Here is a 23,155-nt window from a genome sequence, read left to right as displayed (position 1 = left end):
GTGACGGAGGCTGACTAGGCCACACCCACCATGGCCACGCCCACCGAGCAATCGGGGAGAGAACCCCTTGCTAAAACTTTTGAAGCCCAGCCCTGGATCGGTCATCGCGAAAAGGCAGTTTCCAATTTCCTAAAATGACCCCTTTGAACGGTGGTGTCAGCCGTTTCCTTTGCTGCTGCCGAACGAACAGAGAGAAAAACAATCCAGCCTCGCTCTTTGTCTCATGTTTTTAAAAATTAAATATAAATATTTCAAGTGTCCGTACATTTCTCCCTCTTTTGTCTCTGGAGCAACCACGGGGTTCAAGCAGGCACGGCCCCAAACGGCCTCTTGAGAGATCTTGCTTGAAAAAAGGCGGGGAAAAGAAAGAAAGAAAAAAAAGGAACAAAAAAAAAATTGAACCAAAACTTTGTTGGTTCCGAAGACATGAAAGCAACCATGTCCTCCCCTTGTAAATGCCCTACGGGAGCATAGAAATACACTTAAGGCATTAAAAAAAAAGAATAAAAAGGAAAAGGAACGGGAGGAATAACTTAACTCGAAAGAAAACCGACAGCTTTATCCATTCCCCCATAGATGCACAAACAAGATCAATAGACCTTGCTCGTTTTTGGCTTCTTGCTCTCTTCCATGCTCTGCTTTTCTTTTCTTGCCCTCCCTTAAATTAGATTTTATTCATTTCAACCTTATTGTCCGTTCAAGTTTTCTTTTGGCATTGGGATTAAACACCACTGCCACCTGCTGGCACGTCTCAGGTGCTGCAAGTGCTTGGAAATACCGCACCTTTTCCCCCCATTAAAACATGGCACTGCCATTACCTAAGGAAGGGGAAGGAATTCCGTTGCCTTTATATATCCATCCAGGGTGCCCACCCGCCTGCTTGCTAAAGAGAGGGAAGATGGGAGTTATTTAAACCAGTGTTTCTCAACCTCAGCCACTTCTAAGGGCATGGTGGACTTCAACTCCTCCGGTTCCTCCAGCCAGCCATGCTGTTGGGAGAATTCTGGGAGTTGAAGTCCACACACACACACCCCATCTTCAACTCGCTGAGGTTTGAGAAACACGGGTGTAAACCACAGCATCGAACCAGGAAAATGAAAATACAAGCACTAGTGCCCATGCGTAAAGATTTCCCAGAATCATGCGACTGCAGGGACGGGGGAAGGGGGAGCCAAGGTGGCGCATCAGTCAGTCCCACTGCTGAGGCAGCTCGATCACCAATGGATTTGTAAGCTACACTTATGGCTGATCTCCCATGAAAGCTTGGCCACCATGTGAAATCTGGATTCTTACAGACTGAGTCACCCCCCTGTAAGTCAGGTCCAGACCCAAAAGGGGGAAACACGTTGCATCCTGGGTCCATTTTCGTGTCCTGACCCCAAAAAAAGAGTCTGTCTATTGATTGCTTCACAGTTCTAGGTTCCGGTTGGTAGAAGGCAAGCAGGATGGTGGCCATCTTGGTTGCCGGAGTAGCCCCCCTAGGCCAGTCCCCTGTTGAGGTGCCCCCCTTCCAGAGGGCGAGGCTAGTTTGGGGCCCTCGGGAAGAAATTTGAGGTCCTCAAGAGTGTCCCCTCTGGAACCGTTTTCCCCCGAAGCGAGTGTCCACTTCCGTTTCTTTCTCACGGAAGATGGGAGGAGTCCGGAAGGGGTGGGGTTCTGTCATACGTGGGTCTGCATGCGCTGTTGAGCAGGGCGCCCGTAGTCAGACTGCTGAGACAAGGAAGTGTAGGAGAAACGGGAGCAGCCCGAAGCTTTGCTGGCTTGGTCGGACTGCTCGTAACCGCTCTCGGCTTTCTCATAGCTGCTCGGCTTGACGTAGCTGGTGAAAGCCCGGCTGTAGGGAGCTGTGAGGTAAGTCGCCCCACTGTATATGTTCTCTGGAGGGAAAAGCCGCTCCTGGGTGGTGTCGTAGGCTGAGCGGGAACTGGGAGTGCCCAAGGTGTAGCGGTGGGTGTAGTCAAAGAGTTTGGGTTGCACCGGCCCCGCAGAGGGGTACAAGGACGTCGGCCCGAACAAAGGTCGGGGGGCTGGCGTGTATTCTGAAAAGCTGCTCCCCAAGCAGGGCTCCTCGTGGGCACGCACCTTGTAGTAGCCATTGGTGGGGTCCTGCGGAGAAAAAGACGGCCATGAGGTTAGAGGTGGACTCACTGCTCGGTTCTAAGTCGCCAGCTAGGAGCTGTGCCATTTTATAGGATATGGTGCTGAAGAACAGTTTTCCATGTTTAGGAATGATCGTATTTTTCAGAGTGTAAGATGTACCTTTCCCCCCTCAAAATAGGGGGCGACAGTCTGGGTGCATCTTATACACCGAATACAGAATTTTTGACCTCCCGAAACCCCGCCCCCTTTGCAGAGTTTGGGAGGCTTGCAAAGTGCTCCTGGGGAGGGCAAAAAAAGCAAAAAACAGGCCGTTTTTGCCCCCCAGCCCCCAGTGGCACTCTACAAGCATCCAAAGTCTCTGCATGCCTTTTTTTTGCAAAAAAACAGCCCATTTTTTGCTCATTTTTACCCCACCCCCATCCCAGCCCATAAGAGCACTTTAAGAGCCTCCCAAAGCTCGTCATGCCCCCCCTTTTTTTTGCAAAAAATGAGGCGTGCAAAGGGTTCGGGAGACCTGCATAATGCAAAACCTTTTTTTCCCCAAAAAATACCTCTTCAAAATCATGCTGCGCCTTATACTCCGGTGCATCTTATACTCCAAAAAATACGGTATCGGTCGCAGGTAAACCTAAATCTCATCTATCATAGGAATCTTCTCCCCCCACAACTTCCTTTCCCCTCATTTGTTTATTCATTGGAGACATCTCCATCCCACCTAAGAGCTGGAGCCTACTGGTGAAGGTCTTCTCCCGTTCATCTCCACCAACACATCTTGGGAAAGGTGGTGGCTTGAAAGACAGCGAGTGGTCTACAATTCCCCAGGCAGACCCAGAACCAAAAGGGAGGGGGAACCTGAATGCAAATCCCTCTGCAACTGCACTGGCTGGGTCAGATATGTGGGAAAATCCCGCACAGCAGCGGCTGCCGAGCTCACCTTTAGCTCCTGACTCCCTTCGTCATCCTCCAGGATTTCACTGTGTTCAGTGTGCGACGTGGCTGGAGACTCGCTGCTTGTAGCCTGGAGGCAGAGGAAGGGGGAAAGGTGAGCATTGCTATCCAAGAGGGCTTTGCATAAGCTTGGGACCCAGAATTGAAACTGCCCACCTGGCTTAGAATGGAGCAATAATGCCAGGGTATGGGAGGAGGAGGAGGGGAAGGGGAAGGGGAGGAGGAGGAGAAGGACAAGAAGAAAAGAAGGAGGAGGAGGAGGTGGAGAAGAGGAGGAGGTGAAGAAGAAGGAGAAAGAGAAGGGGAAGGAGAATGGAAGGAGAAGGGGAAGGGGAGGAGGAGGATAAGGAGAAGAAGAAAAGAGTAGGAGGAGGAGGAGAAGAAGAAGAGGAGGAGGAGGGGGAGGAGAAAAGAAGCAGAGGAGGTGGAGGAGAAGAAGAAGAAGGAGAAAGGGATGGAAGGAGAAGGGGAAGGGGAGGAGGATAAGGAGGAGGAGAAGAAAAGAAGACGAAGAAGAGGAGGAGGAGAAGAAGAAGAAGAAGAAGAAGAGGAGGAGGTGAAGAAGAAGAGGAAGGGGAATGGAAGGAGAAGGGGAAGGGGAGGAGGAGGATAAGGAGAAGAAAAGAAGATGAAGAAGAGGAGGAGGAGAAGAGGAGGAGGAGGAGAAGAAAAGAAGAAAAGGAAGAAGAGGAGGAGAGGAGGAGGAGGAGAAGATGAAGAAGAGGAGAATAAAGGCAAATTTAAAACAATAACACATCACTTGGTGGTTGCCAGACCATTGGGAGCTGCCTCTAAAAACTGTAGGCCCAAATATGAGCCAATCATGGACAGGAACATTCAAATGTCACCAAACAAGAACTTGGAGGCTATGTGGACCTTCCTGGTGGCCCATTCTATGTTCTAGGGGTGTCAGGTTCCCTCAGGGAACCAAAGCAATAGGGCAGCCACCAAGGGCTGAGCAGGGACAGCCAAAGGGCCGGATGTGGCCCCTGGGCCATAGAATGCCAGGGCCTGACCTACATACAGTACTCTAGTGAGCCACCTTCTTAACTAACTTCCTCCCAACCACATTTTCCATGTTTTGCTGCCCCTTTGGCCTCTGGAATGCAGCCTCTCCCTCCTGGGAATCCAGATTACATTCCACCACAGAGGCCAAGTGCGATATGTGTTTATGCCATACCCTCAAATGGAGTGGCTGCATTTCTATGACATGCTAGACTTGATTAGTTTTAATCTGAATTATTTTGGGGGAGAGGGGGGGAAGGTAGTGTGTTGTGTGAACGATATCCATTTAATCAGTAGAGTGCAAAGAATTGAAACAAGATTTATTCACTAACCAGACTGAATGCGCTGCGTGAACATAGCCAATAAAGATTTAGCATTAGACGGTTTGTGTTCAATAGCAACTCACTCCTTTCATTTCAAACATTCATGTGACAGGATTAGGGCTAAAAGAATGGCTAAAATAGTGCCCTCTATGGCCGTGAAGGTGAATCTATGGCACGCAGAGCCCGCTATGTGGGCAATGTGAGCCGTTGCCCCAGCTCAGCTCCACTGCGCATGTGCACGCGCCTCCCGCTGGCCATCTGGTTTTCGGGTCTCTGATGTGCATGTGAAGGGGGCACATGTGGGAGACATGCATGCATGTGTGGGGTGGGGCACACGGGGGCCACACTATTCTACAACATTTAGCTGCAGCTCCTTCTCTGCCCCTCACCAGGGGTGGGCTACGATGGGTTTGGAAGAATCTGTAGCTAATGTTATGGCTGGTTCGGAGAACTTCCAAATCCCAACCCTGGCTGGCCACGCCCCTCCCTCCCTTCCCCTCCCAGGAGTCTCCATGCGGCCTGTTTTGAATGCCAGGTAAGTTTAAGGCCCACACAGAGGCTCGCGGAAGGGGAAACACAGGCCTACTGCACATTCCGGGCCACGGGGCCTCCGGAGCCCAGGGGAGCAATTTTCCCCTTCCCAGAAGCTCAAGGAAAGCCTCTGGAGCCTGCGGAGGGTGAAAATGAGTCCCTCACCATGGTGCAGGAGGCTGATTAGGCCATGCCCACCCAGCAACTGAGCAGAGAACCCTTTGCTGAAATTTTTGAAGCACCCACACACAGTGTGTAATTTTGAATTCTACCTATGCCTCATTTGCTTGTGGTTACAATGATAAAAGGAGAAGTACTTTCTCTCTCTCCCCTCCCTCTTTCCCTCTCTTCCTCCTCCCTCTTCCCTCTCCCTCCCTCTGTCTCTCTTCCTCTTCCCTCTCTCCCTCCCCGCTCTCCCTCTTCCCTCTCTTCCTCGCTCTCTCCCTCTCCCTCCCTCTCCTCCAAAGCAGGCAGGCTTGGCTAGCTGGGACTGGATGCTGCAGAAAGAGGGGCTTGAGAGAAACAGGGGATCCCGTGAGCGCCCATCTTGGCTTACCATGGGTTCCTTGGCGTCATCTTCCACCTCGCTGGGCCTGCTGGGGCTGCTCTCGCTTGTGGTGATCTGCACGAGGATATCGGCCTTAGACAGCTGCGTTCCCCGCTTGGCTGTGGAAGAGACGGATAGCGAGAGTTTGCAGAGTGCAAAACCTTTTTTTAAAATTTGCCTCTTCAAAATCTTGGTGCGTCTTATACTCCGAAAAATACAGTAGCTATAGATTCAACCATAGTTTCAGCTGAGAAACTGGGCGTGCGAGACCAAATCTAGTCCAAAAATGCTAAGGAATTCATGGAAGCTTGGCATTCATGGTGGCACAGTGGTTAGAGTGCAGTACTGCAGGCTGCTTCTGCTGACTGCCGGCTGCCTGCAATTTGGCAGTTCGACTCTCACCAGGCTCAAGGTTGATTTAGCCTTCCATCCTTCTGAGGTGGGTCAAATGAGGACCCAGATTATTGGGGCAAGAGGCTGACTCTGTAAACCACTTAGAGACCGCTGTGAGGCACTGTGAAGTGGTATATAAGTCTAAGTGCTATTGCCATTGCTAACTCTGCCCACTGCCAGGAGTTTGATCCTGACCGGCTCAAGGTTGACTCAGCCTTCCATCTTTCCGAGGTCGGTAAATACGAGGACCCAGATTGTTGAGGGGAAATAGGCTGGCTCTATAATCTGCTCAGAGTGTTGTAAAACACTATGGGGCAGGGGCATATAAGTCTAAGTGTGATTGCTAGGTGTGTGTGTCTAAAAGAAGGGAATGACAAGTTCATTATTCCAAAGTGCCCATTAAACTGGACCGTGTGTCATCCCAATCATTTACATTGTCTGCATGATGATGCTACTATGCAAAGCAAGCCCATTATGTCAGCTGCGTAATGAGATCACTGCCCCAATAATGGAAATGAGATCATTGGCTCAATGGCATCAGCAGAGCAATGACAAAGATGTTGTCATTCTGCAGAGGACCACAAGTGTGTTCCTTGCACACAAGACAAAGCTGTGTCAAGGCCTGATCCACTGAGATTGTTTTCCCCCTTCTTCGGTGAAGCCAGAAAGGGCCCTACTTGGGGTTCCACCCCTTGCCTAACTATCCCACTGGGCTACTCAAGGTGGCCCCGACAATCACTGTTGAATGCCATTGTGTTTCTGCCAAGGATTTTGCTTAGCTCTTTGTTTCTCCGCGTTCCTAAGTTGCTAAGTTTAAGAAACATTGGCTTTGCTTTAGGGAATTTCACTCAAGAAAGTGCCATCTTTTCTTTTGGGTCTTTGGCCTGCCACACTTTCTATTATTCCACTATGCATTTTCTGTGGTGGGAAAATGGGAGGGGGGATTGTACGGAGTTAGATGCTATGTAGCCATAACAACATTCTTTCTAGAAAGCCAAGGTCATCCTTTGTCTTTGCACCTCTGCACCGGACCGGATCTGGATGGGTGGAACTGCCAGTGTGGCAGTGGGAGATTGGACCGTGTGGTGGACTTGTGGGTGTGGGGGCAAGATCTTGAACTTTCAACTGGGTGGGGAAAACCGGGAAGCTTTCAGATTCGGGTTTTCCCAGATGTGCCAACATGTCTCTCTTAATCAATTGGAACTTTGAGCAATTCTTTGCCTTGGATTCTGATTTACTTCTGGATGCTTCTTTGGGACCCTGACAGAAAGGACTGCAAAGCCCAGGGAGAGAGGAAGAGGAAGGGAGTGAGAGAAAGTTGCAGAAATCCTCACCTTTTCCGCAGCGCTTGCGTCGATAGCAGAGGGAGACAAAGACCACCAAGAGCAAGAGAGCCACGACGCCCGAGGCAGCCAAAGCCCCCAGCATCAGGACCGACAGGACCTCTTGGTAGAAAAAAAAGGAGATTCAAATTAGAAAGGGGTGACCAGCTGCATCTGATGAAGAGAACCACTGTTCCCACTCGGCTTCCTTTTAATAAGAATCTAGGAGTCTCAAAAAGGTGCTTGCAAGCAGACTCTTACTGAAATTTGATTACACGCTAAGAGATTGATATTTTAATACATTGGTCTAATGTCTATAGTTTCTAAAACACACTGAACTGCAAATGATCCCTTCCTCCCTCCATTCCTCCCTCCCCCTCCCTCATTTTATTTCCTTCTCCCTCCCTCCCTCATCTTACCTCCCTTCCTTTTTCTCCCTCCCTTTATTTCCTTCTCCTTTCCTCTCTCCCTCATCTTCCCTTCCTTCCTTTTCCTTCTTTCCTTCCTTCTTCCCTCCCTTCCTCCTTTTATTTCCTTCTCCCTCCCTCCATCTTACCTTCCTTCTTTTCTTTCTTTTCCTCCATCCCTCCCTCCTTTTATTTCCTTCTCCCTCCCTCCTTCATCTTACCTTCCTTCTTTCCTTCCTTTTCCTCCCTCCTTTTATTTCCTTATCCTTCCCTCCCTCCCTCATCTTCCCTTCCTTCCTTTTCCTTCTTTCCTTCCTCCCTTTTATTTTATTCTCCCTCCATTGTCTTACTTTCCTTCCTTTTCCTCCCTCCCTCCTTTTATTTCCTTCTCCCTCCCTCCTTCATCTTACCTTCCTTCTTTCCTTCCTTTTCCTCCCTCCTTTTATTTCTGTCTCCTTCCCTCCCTCCCTCATCTTCCCTTCCTTCCTTTTCCTTCTTCCCTCCTTTTATTTCATTCTCCCTCCGTCATATTACCTTCCTCCCTTCCTTTTCCTTCCTTCCTTCCTTCCTTCCTTCCTTCCTTCCTTCCTTCCTTCCTTCCTTCCTTCCTTTCATCCACCCATCCAAGTCTCAATTTGCAACTCTGGTTGGCTAACATCAAGGTAAAACAAATAGCAACCAATACCCTCCAATTGAACACACAACAATAATGCAAGTACATGCAAGGCCAAACACAACCGCAATCCTTTCAGAAGGGGCTCATCTCTAACTTCCTGTCTGAAGGTCTGGGGGGGAAGCCAGGTTTTCACAGCTTTACAAAAGACCAAGAAAGAATCTCAGCAGGAATGCTGATCCACGCAGCCCCAAGGAAGGCATCCTCCCTGTGTCCCAGCAAGTATCATGTTCTACAAAAGGATCTCGGAAAATTGCCATCCTTTGACTGATTGGCGATAAGCGGTCCTGCCCATAACCAGGTTCTGTGCCGCGAAGATGGATTGTGTGTTGCGCGAACTCAGCCGATGAGCTACAACAGGCTACGGAGTCCAGGCAGCCATGGCCAAGCTTAGTGCAGCAAAAGGAGGAGACGCACCTTGGCGGCGTAAGCTGACTGCCACGGAGCGTGCCCCAAAGCGGTTCCAGGCCGTGCAGTTGTAGGGAAGCGCGAAGTCATCGTCGTGAGTTGGGTCGATCAGCAGAGCTGAGAGCACCCCTTGCTCAGTCACTACGGTGTCCACCGTGAAGCGATCCAGAGAGCCTGTATCCAGAATCCGTTCGCCCCACGCCCAGGCCTAGCGCAGAAGAGAAAGGACTTAATGCAATTACTGTAACATGCTGCAGGGGGACAATACAATGCAACACAATAGCAGAGTTGGAAGGGACCTTGGAGGACTTCTAGTCCAACCCCCTGCCCAGGCAGGAAACCCTATACCATTTCAGACAAATGGCTACCCAACATCTTCTTAAAGACTTCCAGTGTTGGGGCATTCACAACTTCTGGAGGCAACTTCTGTTCCACTGATTCGTTGTTCTAACTGTCAGGAAATTTCTCCTCAGTTCTAAGTTGCTTCTCTCCTTGATTAGTTTCCACCCATTGCTTCTTGTCCTGCCCTCAGGTGCCTTGGAGAATAGCTTGACTCCCTCTTCTTTGTGGCAACCCCTGAGATCTTGGAAGACTGCTATCATGTCTCCCCTAGTCCTTCTTTCTATTAAACTAGACATATCCAGTTCCTGCAACCGTTCTTCATATGTTTTAGCCTCCAGTCCCCTAATCATCTTTGTTATTCTTCTCTGCATGCTTTCTAGAGTCTCCACATCTTTTCTAAATCATGGTGACCAAAACTGAATGCAGTATTCCAAGTGTGGCCTTACCAAAGGATTATAAAGTGGTATTAACACTTCACGTGATCTTGATTCTATCCCTCTGTTTATGTAGCCTAGAACTGTGTTGGCAGCTGCTGCACATGGCTGACTCATATTTAAATGGTTGTCCACTAGGACTCTAAGATCCCTCTCACAGTTACTACTGTTGAGCAAGGTACCACCTGTACTGTACCTGTGCATTTCGTTTTTCTTGCCTAAATGTAGAACCTGACTCTTTTCACCATTGAATTTCATTTTATTAGATAGTGCCCAATGTTCAAGTTTGTCAAGATCCTTCTGTATCTTAAGCCTGCCTTCTGGAGTGTTGGCTATTCCTGCCGGCTTGGTGTCATCTGCAAATTTGATGAGTTCCCCATGTATTCCCTCATCCAAATCATTGATGAAGATGTTGATGTTGCACCGGGCAAAAACTACAGGTAGTCCTTGACTTACGATCCCAATGGAGCCCAAAATTTCTGTTCTTAAGGGAGACATTTGTTGAATGAGTTTTGCCTCATTTTACGACCTTTCTCACCTCGGTTGTTAAGTGAATCACTGCAGTTGATAAATTAGTAACCCGGTTGTTAAGTGAATCTGGCTTGCCCCATGCACTTTGCCCATCAAAAGGTTGCAAAAGGGGATCACGTAATCTTTGGGACACAGCAACGGTCATAAATATGAGTCAGTTGCCAAGCGGTCGAATTATGACCCCATGACCATGGGAATGCTGTAAAGGTCATAACTTTGAAAATCGGTCATGTCACTAAGAGTTGTATCTTTTTATTCTTGATGAAAGTATTTTTATTCTCCTTAGGTACGCGGAGAGCATTTGCACCAGAGACAAATTCCTTGTGTGCCCAATCACAGTTGCCCAATTAAGAATGCTATTCCATTTTTATTTAATTTATTTCTACATTTCGGACTCAATTGTGGTCATTCAGCCACGGACTCCCTGTGTAGAGAGAGAGCATCTAGGTAGCAGCTTCCCTCTGGAAGTCCTTTTCGCAAAAATAAACCTCTTGGCTGACTTTTTTTCACTCGTGGCTCATACCATAATTGGGCATCAGCAGCTCTGTTGTGGGAAAATGGGAGTGGGGATTGTACGGAGCTAGATGCTATGTAGCCGTAACAACATTCTTTCTAGAAAGTCAAGGTCATCCTTTGTCTTTGCACCTCTGCACCTGACCGGATCTGGATGGGTGGAACTGCCAGCATGGCAGTGGAAGATTGGACCATGTGGTGGACTTGTGGATGTGGGGACAAGATCTTGAACTTTCAACTGGGTGGGGGAAACCGGGAAGCTTTCAGATTCGGGTTTTCCCAGATGTGTCAACATGTCTCTCTTAATACATTGGAACTTTGAGCAATTCCTTGCCTTGGACTCTGATTTACTTCTGGATGCTGTTTGGAACCCTGACAGAAAAGACTGCAAAGCCCAGGGAGAGAGGAAGAGGAAGGGAGTGAGAGAAAGCGGGCATAATTGGGCATCACCAGCTCAGAAAAGCTATTTATTACCTGTCTACATTTGCAAATCTAATTTTTTTTCTGTTTTTTTGCAGACTCATTGGAGGGGGAACCAACCTCTCACCAGGGTTTGAAAACAAAGCCCGCTGGGAAAGTGATTTGGAATTACAAACTCTGTGTTGATTTGTTCTTGGCTGTTTACAGATTAACAGAGTTGGAAGGGACCTTATAGGTCATCTAGTCCAACCCCCCCCTTGCCCAAGCAGGAGACCCTACACCACTCCTGACAAATGGCAGTCCAATCTCTTCTTGAACGCCTCCAGTGATGAAGCTCCCACAACTTCCAAAGGCAACTTCTGTTCCATCGGTTGATTGTCCTCATTGTCAGGAAACTTCTCCTTATTTTTAATTTGAATCTCTCCTTAATCAGTTTCCATCCATTATTCCTTGTCTGGTCTTTGGGCGCCTTAGAAAATAGCTTGACCCCCTCCTCTCTGTGGCAGCCCCTCAAATATTGAAACACAAGCTATTATGTCTCCCCTGGTCCTTCTTTTCATTAAACGAGACATACCCAGGTCCTGCAAACGTTCTTCATATATTTTAGCCTCCAGTCCCCTAATCATCTTGGTTGCTCTTCTCTGCACTTTTTCTAGAGTCCCAACATCTTTTTAATAGTGTGGTGACCAAAACTGGATGCAGTACTCTAGGTGTGGTCTTATTAGGGCTTTATAGAGTGGTATTAGTACCTCCCTTGATCTTGATTGTATCCCTCTGTTAATGCTACTAAGGATTGCATTGCATCTAAGTCATTTATTTGGTAGGGTGGGAGCAAAGCTTGCTCCCTTCCCTCTCCCCTCCCTCCCCTCCCCAGGGATTCTACTTCTATTTTAAAAAAAATCTTTTTAGCCTAACATTGTATTAGTGGCTGGCTGGTGATACGGCTTTCCTTTTTCACAGGAAAAAAAGAAAGAAAGAAAGAAAATGCACAGAGAGAAAAATGTGAATTGCGGAGAGCAGCGCTGTGGCGAGCTGCATCGGGGACTTCTGGTTGCGTCGGCTACTTGGAAAACTGAGCACATGAGGCAGGCGCACCAGCCAGCAATGTGCTGTCTCATCTCCTTGTTCAGGGAGAAATCAAAGGCAGAACCCCGCCCCCTCTGTGTTCCCTGCAGTTGAGAGCATCGGCGTTCCAGGCCGTAGGAATCTGGATTCGGTGACCTGTATGTGATCTGCAAATAAAGCAGCTATACCCAGACAGCTGGCTTTCGATTTTGCAAAATTCATCCTGCTTTAGCTTGGCAGTGCAAGAAAATGCTGACGGTTGAGATCATGCACTCAGACTGTTCACTCCCTAAACGTTGGGGGAAGATTCTCAGCCATCCAGGATGTGGTTATTAAAGGTGCTTTTTCCCCCCCGCAAGAGGCAACTGGATTTTCTGGATTTTTTTTCCTTTGAAGACATTTTGCTTCTCATCCAAGAAGCTTCTTCAGTTCTGACTGGATGGTGGTGGGGAATGGAAGGATTTATATTCCTTGCGGACGGGTGGTCATTTGCATTCTTTTAGACCAGGGGTGTCAAACTCAAGGCCCGCGGGCCGGATACGGGGTGCTTAGATCTGGACTGTGGGGCTGCCCTGGAAACTGAGAAGGACCGGCCTGGGATGCCTCTGCCAGCAAAAACGGAGCTCAAAAGGGACGCGTATGGCTCTCCCGAGCTCCGTTTTTGGTGTCAGAGGGTTGCAGGAGGCCGTCGCAGCCAAAAACAGAGCTGGCGAGTCTGTTTTCGCTGGCAGAGCGCTCAGGCTCTCCCGACACGAGTGACATTGAGCTGACCACACCCTCAGCTCCCCTGAGGTCAAACAGAACCCTGATGTGGCCCTCAATGAAATTGAGTTTGACATCCCTGCTTTAGACAGTCGTTGAGGCCACTTGGAGGTTTATCTGTGTCCTCAGGGTCGCAGTGCAAGTGGGTGTGGAGAATGGGTTGTCACTACTCACTACTCACTACCCTGAGGACTCAGATAAACCTTCCAGTGGCCTCAACGACTCTCTAAAAGGATGCAAATGACCAGCTGTCTGCAAGGAATATAAATCCTTCCATTCCCCACCACTATCCAGTCAGAGCTGAAGGAGCGTCTTGGATGAGAAGCGAAATGTGTCTTCAAAGAGTGCTGTTATTTTCCCGCCGAAGTGGTACCTATTTATCTACTCTCATTCGCATGCTTCCCTAGTTCTCCTTTCAGCTAAAGGGAAGGAGGATGGGAGGAGGCCCATTCAGACTTGCAAGATTCTGTTCCTTAACCTTCAAATAAAAAAAGTTTTAGTAGCTATAACTTTGGTATTCAACTTCTGCAGAGCTGGCAAATTCTGGACAGGAAACACAATACTGGAACTCATTTATTTGGCTTATAAAAGAGGTCCCTGATGTGATGCAGTTGGATACCCTGGGCTCCCTCTCTCCGGTTGGACAATGCTGGTGTCAGGCCTTCAGCCATCTTTTTAGGGGGATCTTTGGCCTGCCACACTTTCTATTATTCTACTATGCATTTTCTATTGTGGGAAAATGGGAGGGGGGGGGATTGCACGGAGTTAGATGATATGTAGCCATAACAAAATTCTTTCTAGAAAGCCAAGGTCATCCTTTGTCTTTCCACCTCTACACCTGACACCAGAGACAAATTCCTTGTATGTCCAATCACAGTTGGTCAATTAAGAATGCTATTCTATTTTTATTTAATTTATTTCTACATTTTGGACTCAATTGAGGTCATTCAGCCATGGACTCCCTGTGTAGAGAGAGAGCATCTAGGTAGCAGCTTCCCTCCGGAAGTCCTTTTCCCAAAACTAAACCTCTTGGCTGACTTTTTTCACTCGTGGCTCATACCATAATTGGACATCACCAGCTCTGTTGTGGGAAAATGGGAGTGGGGATTGTACGGAGCTAGATGCCATGTAGCCATAACAACATTCTTTCTAGAAAGTCAAGGTCATCCTTTGTCTTTGCACCTCTGCACCTGACCGGATCTGGATGGGTGGAACTGCCAGCATGGCAGTGGAAGATTGGACCATGTGGTGGACTTGTGGATGTGGGGGCAAGATCTTGAACTTTCAACTGGGTGGGGGAAACCAGGAAGCTTTCAGATTCGGGTTTCTCCAAATGTGCCAACATGGCTCTCTTAATAAATTGGAACTTTGAGCAATACTTTGCCTTGGACTCTGATTTAATTTTGGATGCTATTTGGAACCTTGACAGCTGGTTTGCATCCTCAAATGAAGCCTTGCTCTGTGCATATTATGGTCTGTAGCTTTTTCTGGGGTTGATTTAACTGTCTTGCATAGCTTTGATTTTTTGGAGAAGAGCGATAACAGGACTGCGCATCTCTGCACATCTACACTGAAAGAAGTCTCCACGGAGACAAGCAGGTAAGCCCGAGTATTTTAGCAACCTAAGCCTGCTGAGCTTTGGGGGAAGATGAGAAATTGGATTTTAGACTTATTGTTTCATTAATAATTCCACTCCAGCCTTCTTGCTGTTTTTAACTGTTTGTATACCCATCAATTACACTTCTTCTTCTTTTTTTTTAAAAAGGTAGCACTTCATTGTTTGCTAGTGGCCTGGAGCCTCTCTGAAGCACACATGACAAAGATATGAATGGGCAGAAAATAAAGCAGTTGCCATAGTTTTCCTGCTCAGCAAGGCAGTTAACTGGAGCAGCAGCCATGCAAATGAACTCACTGCCTATATGTAATAGACCCTCCTCTTCTAAATTCCTGGGGGGCTAAAAAATGTCCTTTCATCTAGCTTAGTGGAAGATTTGCCCATGTTGTCTGAATCTACCGGGTTCAGACTGGTACGATATGAAGATGTGAATCAACACTGGCCTCAGTGTCAGGGTCTTTTTGGTGTTGGCCCCTCACCTTCTGCAGAAATGTACTATGTTGATGATCCAAAGGGTTTTGATGAAGGCAAAATACAGGTAGTTCTTTAACACAAATGAACAGAGTGGGAAGGGACCTTGTAGGTCATCTAGTCCAACCCCTCTTCCCAAGCAGGAGACCGTACACCATTTCTGACAGATGGCTGTCCAGTCTCTTCTTGAAGGCTTCCAGTGATGAAGCTCCCACAACTTCTGAAGGCAACTTCAGAGAGTGATTGTTCTCACTGTCAGAAAATTTCTCCTTATTTCCAGGTTGAACATCTCCTTGTTCAGTTTCCATCCATTGTTCCTTGTCTGGCCTTCAGGTGCTTTGGAAAATAGCTTGACCCCCTTCCTCTCTGTGGCAGACCCTCAAATATTGGAAGACTGCTATCATGTCTCCCCTGGTCCTTCTCTTCACTAGACTAGCCATGCCCAGTTCCTGCAACCGTTCTTCATATATTTTAGCTTCCAGTCCACTAATCATCCTGGTTGCTCTTCTCTGTACTTTTTTCTAGAGTCTCAACATCTTTTTTATAGTGTGGGGACCAAAACTGGATGCTGTACTCTAGGTGTGATCGAATGTCAGGCCAATGGAAGCTCACTAAAAGATTGAAATACTTACGATCCTGTCCGGCCGCGGCACGCTTTCCACCAAGCATTCCAGACGGGCCTTGGCCCCCACTGCCGTCTGCTGGCTCGATTCAGCGCTGATAATGGGTGGACCTGGAAACAAAGGCCCAACCTGAGCAAATTAGAGGTTTTGGGAGTTCTCGGCGCTTTTTGAGCTTGGTTGCTTAGTTGCAGACATTTCATTATGAAACTACCGTCGGCAACATCATCAGTAGCTTGTGAGTGTGGGGTTTTGCTCCCTGTTTATATACAGCAGCTCGCCCTGCCAATGTTGCTGGCGGGGTGTGTGTGTGTGACTTTATTTTTGGGAGTTCCTTGATTAGGCATTGTTTTCTGCTTGATTGTTTGCATGGTGTTAATCTCTGCTTATCTGGTGTTAGCCGCTGGAAAAAAAAACTGGTCTTTTTCTTTAATTGGCAGCTTTTTTATTGTCTCCTTTGAATGCCGTTTAAATGTGCTTTATCTCTATGTGTATACTGATAGCTGATTTGCCTGAACAGCAATAGCACTTAGACTTATATACCGCTTTACAGTCCTTCACAGCCCTCTCTAAGCGGCTTTACAGAATCAAACTATATGTTTACAGCATATTTTCCCCCAACAATCTGGCTCCTCATTTTACCCACCTCAGAAGGGTGGAAGGCTGAGTCAACCTTGAGCCTGGTGAGATTTGAACTGCCAAATTGCAGGCAGCCGGCAATCAGCAGAAATAGCCTGCAGTACTGCACTCTAACCACTGTGGGCACCATGAATGCCAAACTTCCACGAATTCCTTAGCATTTTTGGACTAGATTTGGTCTAGCATGCTCAGTTTCTCAGCTGAAACTATGGTTGAATCTATAGCTACCGCATTTTTCGGAGTATAAGATGCACCAAGGTTTTGAAGAGGCAAATAAAAAAAAAAGTTTTGCATTCTGCAAACCTCCCCAAAACGGCCCCCTTTTTTTTTTTTTGCAAAAATGGGCCTGTTTTTTTTTCTTTTCAAAAAAGGGAGTATGAATAGCCCTTAGGAGGCTTGTAGAGTGTTCCGGGGGGGGGGGGGGAGGGGAGCAAAACAAGCAAAAAATGGGCCATTTTTTTGCAAAAACAGGGCCGTTTTTTTGTCAAAGAAGGTCATTAGGAAGCTTATAGAGTGCTCCTGGAGGCTGGGGGGGGGGGGATTGAGCAAAACCCGGGCTGTTTTTTGCTCATTTCTGCCCTCCCCAGCCCCCAGGAGCTCTCTGAAAGCCTCCTACAAGCTATGCATTGCCATTTTGGTGAAGGGAGCAGGGTTTCAGGAGGCAAAAAAAAAATGCTTTATTCAGTGTATAAGACACGCCCAGATTTTCAGCCTCTTTTTTGAGGGAAAAAGGTGCGTCTTCTACTCCGGAAAATACGGTATGTGTTGTGAGATTTAGAAGTTGTCATTGTGTCTTCTAACTACTAGTTGGTGTGCATGAATGCGCTCTGCTAGGCTTCTGCCTGCCTGCCCTACATGGCGGCTTGTTAATACTATTTAACACTGTATCTCGTATATACAATGCTTAACCTTGTAGATGTACCGTATTTTTTCGAGTATAAGAGGCACTCCCCCCCACCCCCCCAAAAGTGGATGGAGATATCTGTGCGTCTTAGACTCCGAATATGGAGGGGGGAGGGAGTTGGTGTGGCACCAAAAAACTGTTCTAAAATGGGTGGCGGCGGCTGTGCCGAATGGAGCCGAGGTGGCGCAGGGGTTAGGGTGCAGTACTGCAGGCCACTTCAGCTGACTGTTATCTGCAGTTCAGCGGTTCTAATCTCACCGGCTCAAGGTTGACTCAGCTTTCCATCCTTCTGAGGTGGGTGAAATGAGGACCCAGACTGTGGGGGCGATATGCTGACTCTGTAAACCACTTAGAGAGGGCTGAAAGCCCTATGAAGCGGTATATAAGTCTAACTGCTATTGCTATTGCTATTGGTCGGCGGCAAATGGGCTGCGGCAAATAGATGAATACCGGATGGATGCTGGGAGGCAGAGGCAGATTTTCTCTCCCTTGTTTTCCTCCCCAAAAGCTAGGTGCGTCTTATAGTCTGAAAAATACAGTCTGCTACAGATATACATACGAATGTTGTGGATGAATATGCATATGTTGCAGATGCACAGTGCATTTACAATACTGTAGATTGTTGCATCTTGCAGACACAAATTCAAAGATCACCAAAGAGAGAGCTCCATATATTCTTTTCTATTGGAAATTAGACCTCTTAGCTCCTCATTCAGAAGCTCCTGAAGACCCAGATATGGTCTTAGGCCCGGAGCTGCCCAGGCAACTGGAGACTAGCTCAGATGGCTTCATCGACAAGGTTGCCATTTTTATCCCCTCTCACCTGGGGGTTTGCATTTCTAGCTTTTATGATGTTTTGTGATATGCATTCATACTTTAAATTTTTGCTTGATTTGCTGCTTATAATCTGACTGCTGTTCATTGCCAAGCCATCTACACTGAGATGAAGCCCGTATAAACTTGAACGAACGAATGAATTGAACTTGATAGGGAGTCGCGATTTGATTACAATGGGATGGCTGATGAATAAATGAGGATGGGAAAGTCATAACTTTCCTCTTTCCTCACAGCAATTCCCCCCCCTCCATTTGGGAAATGGTTTGAACCATCTACCCCCTCCACCCCACTTTGGCAGATTCGCCCTTCTGAGCCTTGAACCCTCACCATTCACAGCCAGGGTCACTTCTTTCTCAGCCACTCCAATGCGCGGCACGATGGCTTTGCACACGTACACCCCGGCGTCCTCCTGGGTCACTGCCTTGAGATGCAGTGTGTTGCCGTTACTCAGCACCTGTGAATACAAGTTGGCTCAGTTGACCGTGTCTTCCTTAATCAACAAGCAGGGATGGGCTTCAAAATTTTTAGCCAGGGGTTCTCTGCCCAATTGCTGGGTGGGCATGGCCATGGTGGGCATGGCCATGGTGGCATGGCCATGTCAGCCTCCTGCACCATGAGGGGGCGTTTTTGTCCTCCCCAGGTTCTGGAGGCTTTTCTTGAGCCTCCGGGAGAACGAAAACGGCTTCCTGAACTTCCAGTAGGCCTGTTTTTCGCCCTGCCCAAGCCTCCACGCATGCCCTGCACTTACCTGCATCCAAAACAGCCTGCGTGGGGACTCCTGGGAGGGGACGTGTGGGCATGGCCAGCCAGGAGTGGGATTTGGGGGCTCTCCAAACTGCACAGAGTCTTAGCTTCTCCCGAACCCCTGCAAACTCTCCGCAGCTCACCCCTACAGGGAGGCCACGTGTTGCCCATCCCCATTTGAAAGGGATGAGTTGGAAGGAGCCTGATAGCATCTCCCCCCCACCCTGTTTGTATTCCCCCCCTTACTTTGGTTTGTAAGCAGCCCTGAGTCCCTCTGGGACTAGGGCGGCATAGAAATGCAATAAATCAAATCAAATCAAACCCTCAACTTTTTACTAAAAGGTGTAAGCTTTCCTGAGTTGCAGCCTCCCTTCATCAATTGCGCGGCATCTTTTGATTAAATTGATAAGTTGGAAGAGGTGTTAGCACACCTCTCTCAGTTTGGGGCTACTGCTGATTAACATGGCATTTCTCCTACAATGTCCCTTTATGAAGGCAGTGAGGGATTGGTGGGAAGAGACCTTTTTGTTAGTGGTGGGCCCAGTTTGGGTATTGTTTACCAGTTGCAAAGATAGAAATCAGAAAGATAGAAATCAGAGCCAACTTGGGTAGGCCCTAATATATGGGAAGAGGCATCACAGATCTGTTATACATCCTCTACAACAGTGGTTCCCAAACTTGGCAACTTTAAGACTTGTGGACTTCAACTCCTAGAATTCTGGCTGGAGAATTCTGGGAGTTGAAGTCCACAAGTCTTAAAGTTGCCAAGTTTGGGAACCACTGCTCTACAACTCTCGCCAAGTTCAACTGTTCCACAGCCTCCTTCTTTGTTAGCACTTGCCAAATATTGCTCTACAGCAGTGTTTCACAATCTTGGCCACTTTAAAGATGCATGGGCTTCAACTCCCAGAATTACAGGGGGTTCTGGGAATTGAAGTCTATGCCTCTTAAACTGGCCAAATTATTGGCTAGTCAAGTATATTTGTCAGAAAAGATGCTACCGGACTCTTCCTATTGAAATTGTAACTGTAATAAATGAAAAACCATCTGAAATGTGGAGAGGCCCCTCAAGGCTGTGGAACTCGGAACTAATGCTAGCGTTTGGCTCTATGGTTCAAACTTTGGCGCGAGTCTCTCATTTCTCTCCTCTACCTTCTGATGTTGAGCTTGTGCTCGCTATCAAAACGGTAGAGAAAACGGAAATGGACTGTCGAAGCTCAACTCACCACAGTGGATCCTTTCTTTGTCCAGGCCAAGGTAAGAGGTGGGTTGCCTGTCCAGGTGCAGGTAAAAGAGGCATCTGAGCCGATGTCCACTGTCAGGGGCTTGGGCTGGGAGACAAGGTGAGGCCCAACTACAGGAGCAAAAAAAGAGAGAGGAAAGAGTTGGTTGAGCATCAATGAGCCAATAAGTTGATAGAGGACTCAGGACCCAACTACATAGCGTGGCACGACAAAGCCGCGCTCGACTAAGCCGCGCCCGATTAAACTGCGTCGCTGACATCATCAACAGGGCGACAACAGCGAGCGCGGAGAAAGAAGGGCGCTTTAAATAGCGCTTTGAAAGCAAGCTGATTCAACTTAAGGTAAGGGTTAGGTTTAGGGTTAGTTTTAGGGTTAGCTTTAGGGTTAGGGTTAGGTTTAGGGTTAGGTTTAGGGTTAGGATTAGGTTTAGGGTTAGGTTTAGGGTTAGGTTTAGGGTTAGGTTTAGGGTTAGGTTTAGGATTAGGTTTAGGGGGGTTAGGTTTAGGGGTTAATTTTAGGTTTAGCATTTACAGCGTGCTTCTGTCTCCGCGCTGTTGTCGCGCTGTTGTTGACGTCAGCTACGCGGTTTCGTCGAGCGCGGTTTCGTCGAATGCGGTTTTGTGGTGGAACCAGTTCATAGTCTACCTCTTATCTCTTTGTCTGAGTGTCGATGGAGAGTCTCCATCATCCAGGTCATGGTTGTCCCAAAGGGGCTTTTTCAAGAGGCAACTGGACTTTCTTGTTTCTCCTTGAAAGACATTTCGCTTCTCATCCAAGAAGCTTCTTCCGTTCTGACTGAGGTTCTTTAATTCAGCCCAGAACTGAAGAGGTTTCTTGGATGAGAAGTGAAATGTCTTCAAGGAAAAAAAACCAAGGAAGTCCAGTCGCCTCTTGAAAAACCACCTTCGGGTCTATCTCGGAGTGTTTCACAACCTCAGCAACTTTAAAGATGTGTTGACTTCAACCTCCCCAAATGGGCCATCCATTCATTGTTTCTGTATCCCTGGTTTACCTATAGAAATTACAGGTTCAGTCTCCAGGGAAAAAGCAATAACACTTAAGACTTATATACCGCTCCATAGTGCTTTTACAGCCCTCTCTAAGCGGTTTACAGAGTCAGCCTCTTGCCCCCAACAATCTGGGTCCTCATTTGACCCACCTCGGAAGGATGGAAGGTTGAGTCAACCTTGAGCCTGCTGAGATTCGAACTGCCAAATTGCAGGCAGCCGGCAGTGAGCAGAAGTAGCCTGCAGTACTCCACTCTAGCCACTGCGCCACCGTGGCTTATAAATGCTAGAAAAAAATGCTTGCTGAAACCCCCAACCCCTTCCCTAATTCCTTCTTGAAAGTTTTGACTCACAATGGACGTCCACCAGAGTGCTAACATTGGTGCTGCCCACAGCATTGGACACTTCGCAGGACACAGGCTCTGTGAAGAAAGACTGGTCAACTGTGGCTTCGTAGCTGTCACCGTTGGCCTCTGGGATGGGGACGCCTCCTTTAGCCCACCTGTCAAGGGAGATACAGTCTTAGGAGACTTTGATTCAACATGTTATACTCTTAACACTGGGTTGGGGTCATGGCGACTGCAATGAGGCTGTGAGAATAACTTGGGAGTAGGAGGAAGAGCCATAGATTAGACAAGGGTTTGACAAGCAATGTCTCAGTCCACAAAAGAATGGAGGTCAAGAAAGCATCTGTTGTGGCCCACCAGCAGCAGAGTTAGACAGTGAGAAGATTGGGGAGGTCAAAAGAAAATAAGACCCTGTCTTATTTTTGGAGAAACACGATCGTGTCACTTTTGAACTGATCCATGATAGCTAATTCTTGCATAGCTAATTTTTACATATCAGTAGAGATAGTCCTCACTTATCAACTGTTAGTTCAGTGATTTCGGTGCTCGGCAACCAGCACACATTTATTAGTTACACCAGAGGTGGTATTCAGCCGGTTCGGACCAGTTCACCTGAGCCGGTAGTGGAACTCGTGGGTGGGCCTTTCCCCCCTGCCCCGGCTCTATGTTGTCCTATTTAGGCATGTTTTCAAGCCGCGTGCATGCATGCAAGCAAGCTACACCTACGAGCAAAGCGCATGTGTGGACGGCCGTACACGTGTCGACAGGGTGCGTGCACTCACTTTTGTGAATACCACCCGAGTTACACCATCCCATGGTTGCATGATGATCATTTGTGTCCTTCACAGCCAGCTTCTGACAAATTCAATGGGGAAGCCAGTAGGAAGTCACGAGTTATAGTCACATGACATCATGCTAAATGACTGGGGGGAGTTGCTTGCTGACTGGAGCTGGAACTGATGATTCTAAGCCTGGTGAAGTCACCTGATGTTTCATTTTACAACTATGTCGCTTAGCGATAAAAGAGGTGCAGACCCCAATTGCGGTCAGTAAGCAAGGACTTCATCTGTTTATAACTGAGCATGCAATCCTCCACGTGGCCATTAGGAGGCACCGCCACCACACAATTGCTCTATTTGAACTCTAGCGTCTGCAGCTTCATCGTATTCTAATTCTTACCGGTAACCTGTCACTTCAGGATTGGACGTTGCGGTGCAGAGGAAACCCACTTTGCCACCCTCAGGCACAGTTTGTGGCTGGACTGCCAGGATCACGACGGGTGGATCTGTAAGGTGGAGAAGAGGGACGGGGAAAAAAAAATCCCAATTGTTTTATTTTTCCATTGTACAGTTTCTCATAGGACAATGCTATTGTCGCCGTTCCAAACACCATCCAGAATTAAATCAGAGTTCAAGGCGTAGTTTTCATCAAAGTCCCAATTTAATAAGAGAGACACGTTGGTACGTCTGTAGAATAAGGTGACGAAGGGCCTTACCAATGGGGAGGCCTCGGAGGAGGAAAATGCTGAAGATGACCCAATGGTGAGTGCACCCATCTGTCTCTTCGCCTTCCAAGCCAAGCTCCAAGTACCCGAAACGGGGGTGGAAGGGGAAGTTGAAGCAGTTGTGGACACCGGTTGCACTCGATGCTTAATCAGCATGTTGATTGTAAAGCAACTAGGCATACGCACCAGGCCTGTCCCATTCGGGTTGAGCAGGTAGATGGAACGCTGACAGCTATATACCTAGTTTTGTACATAATACAATACGGTGACCCCCGCCCCCCAAAGATCATTAGCATCACAATTCTCTCACGCCCTAATCTTCATCAAGCAAGTTTTGGAAACCAATTCTGCAAAGTGGGAGAACTATTATGGGATGTGCTGCTTAGCTCTGCCAGCAGCGACGTGGCTCCCTTGCTGCCTCTTTGCAGATCTAATTGGATCCCTTGCTCTCTGTCTTGAGCGTTAGCTGCTCCATCTAAGTCAGGGGTGTCAAACTCGA

General features: G+C 47.8%; 1 protein-coding gene across 1 annotated transcript in view; it reads right to left on the bottom strand.

Annotated features, from left to right (window-relative positions):
• Positions 1 to 212: 212 nt before the first annotated feature.
• Positions 213 to 23,155, bottom strand: part of KIRREL2 (kirre like nephrin family adhesion molecule 2) — a 56,789-nt gene continuing 33,846 nt past the window's right edge. Inside the window, exons 6-15 of the mRNA XM_087728208.1 lie at positions 22,332 to 22,437; positions 21,159 to 21,307; positions 19,781 to 19,908; positions 18,138 to 18,264; positions 15,443 to 15,543; positions 8,667 to 8,865; positions 7,182 to 7,292; positions 5,464 to 5,573; positions 3,035 to 3,118; positions 213 to 2,106 (exon numbers count right to left, since the gene is read on the bottom strand). Of these exons, the coding sequence (XP_087584334.1) occupies positions 1,660 to 2,106; positions 3,035 to 3,118; positions 5,464 to 5,573; positions 7,182 to 7,292; positions 8,667 to 8,865; positions 15,443 to 15,543; positions 18,138 to 18,264; positions 19,781 to 19,908; positions 21,159 to 21,307; positions 22,332 to 22,437 (1,562 nt within the window). The 3' untranslated portion in view covers positions 213 to 1,659. The remainder of the gene's footprint in view (positions 2,107 to 3,034; positions 3,119 to 5,463; positions 5,574 to 7,181; positions 7,293 to 8,666; positions 8,866 to 15,442; positions 15,544 to 18,137; positions 18,265 to 19,780; positions 19,909 to 21,158; positions 21,308 to 22,331; positions 22,438 to 23,155) is intronic.

This window comes from Thamnophis sirtalis, unplaced genomic scaffold (genome assembly GCF_051295495.1).
Source record: "Thamnophis sirtalis isolate CommonGarterSnake01/CBP01778 unplaced genomic scaffold, rThaSir2_p1.2 scaffold_13, whole genome shotgun sequence".
NCBI classification, from domain to species: domain Eukaryota; kingdom Metazoa; phylum Chordata; class Lepidosauria; order Squamata; family Natricidae; genus Thamnophis; species Thamnophis sirtalis.
This window is presented reverse-complemented; position numbering and strand designations above follow the sequence as displayed.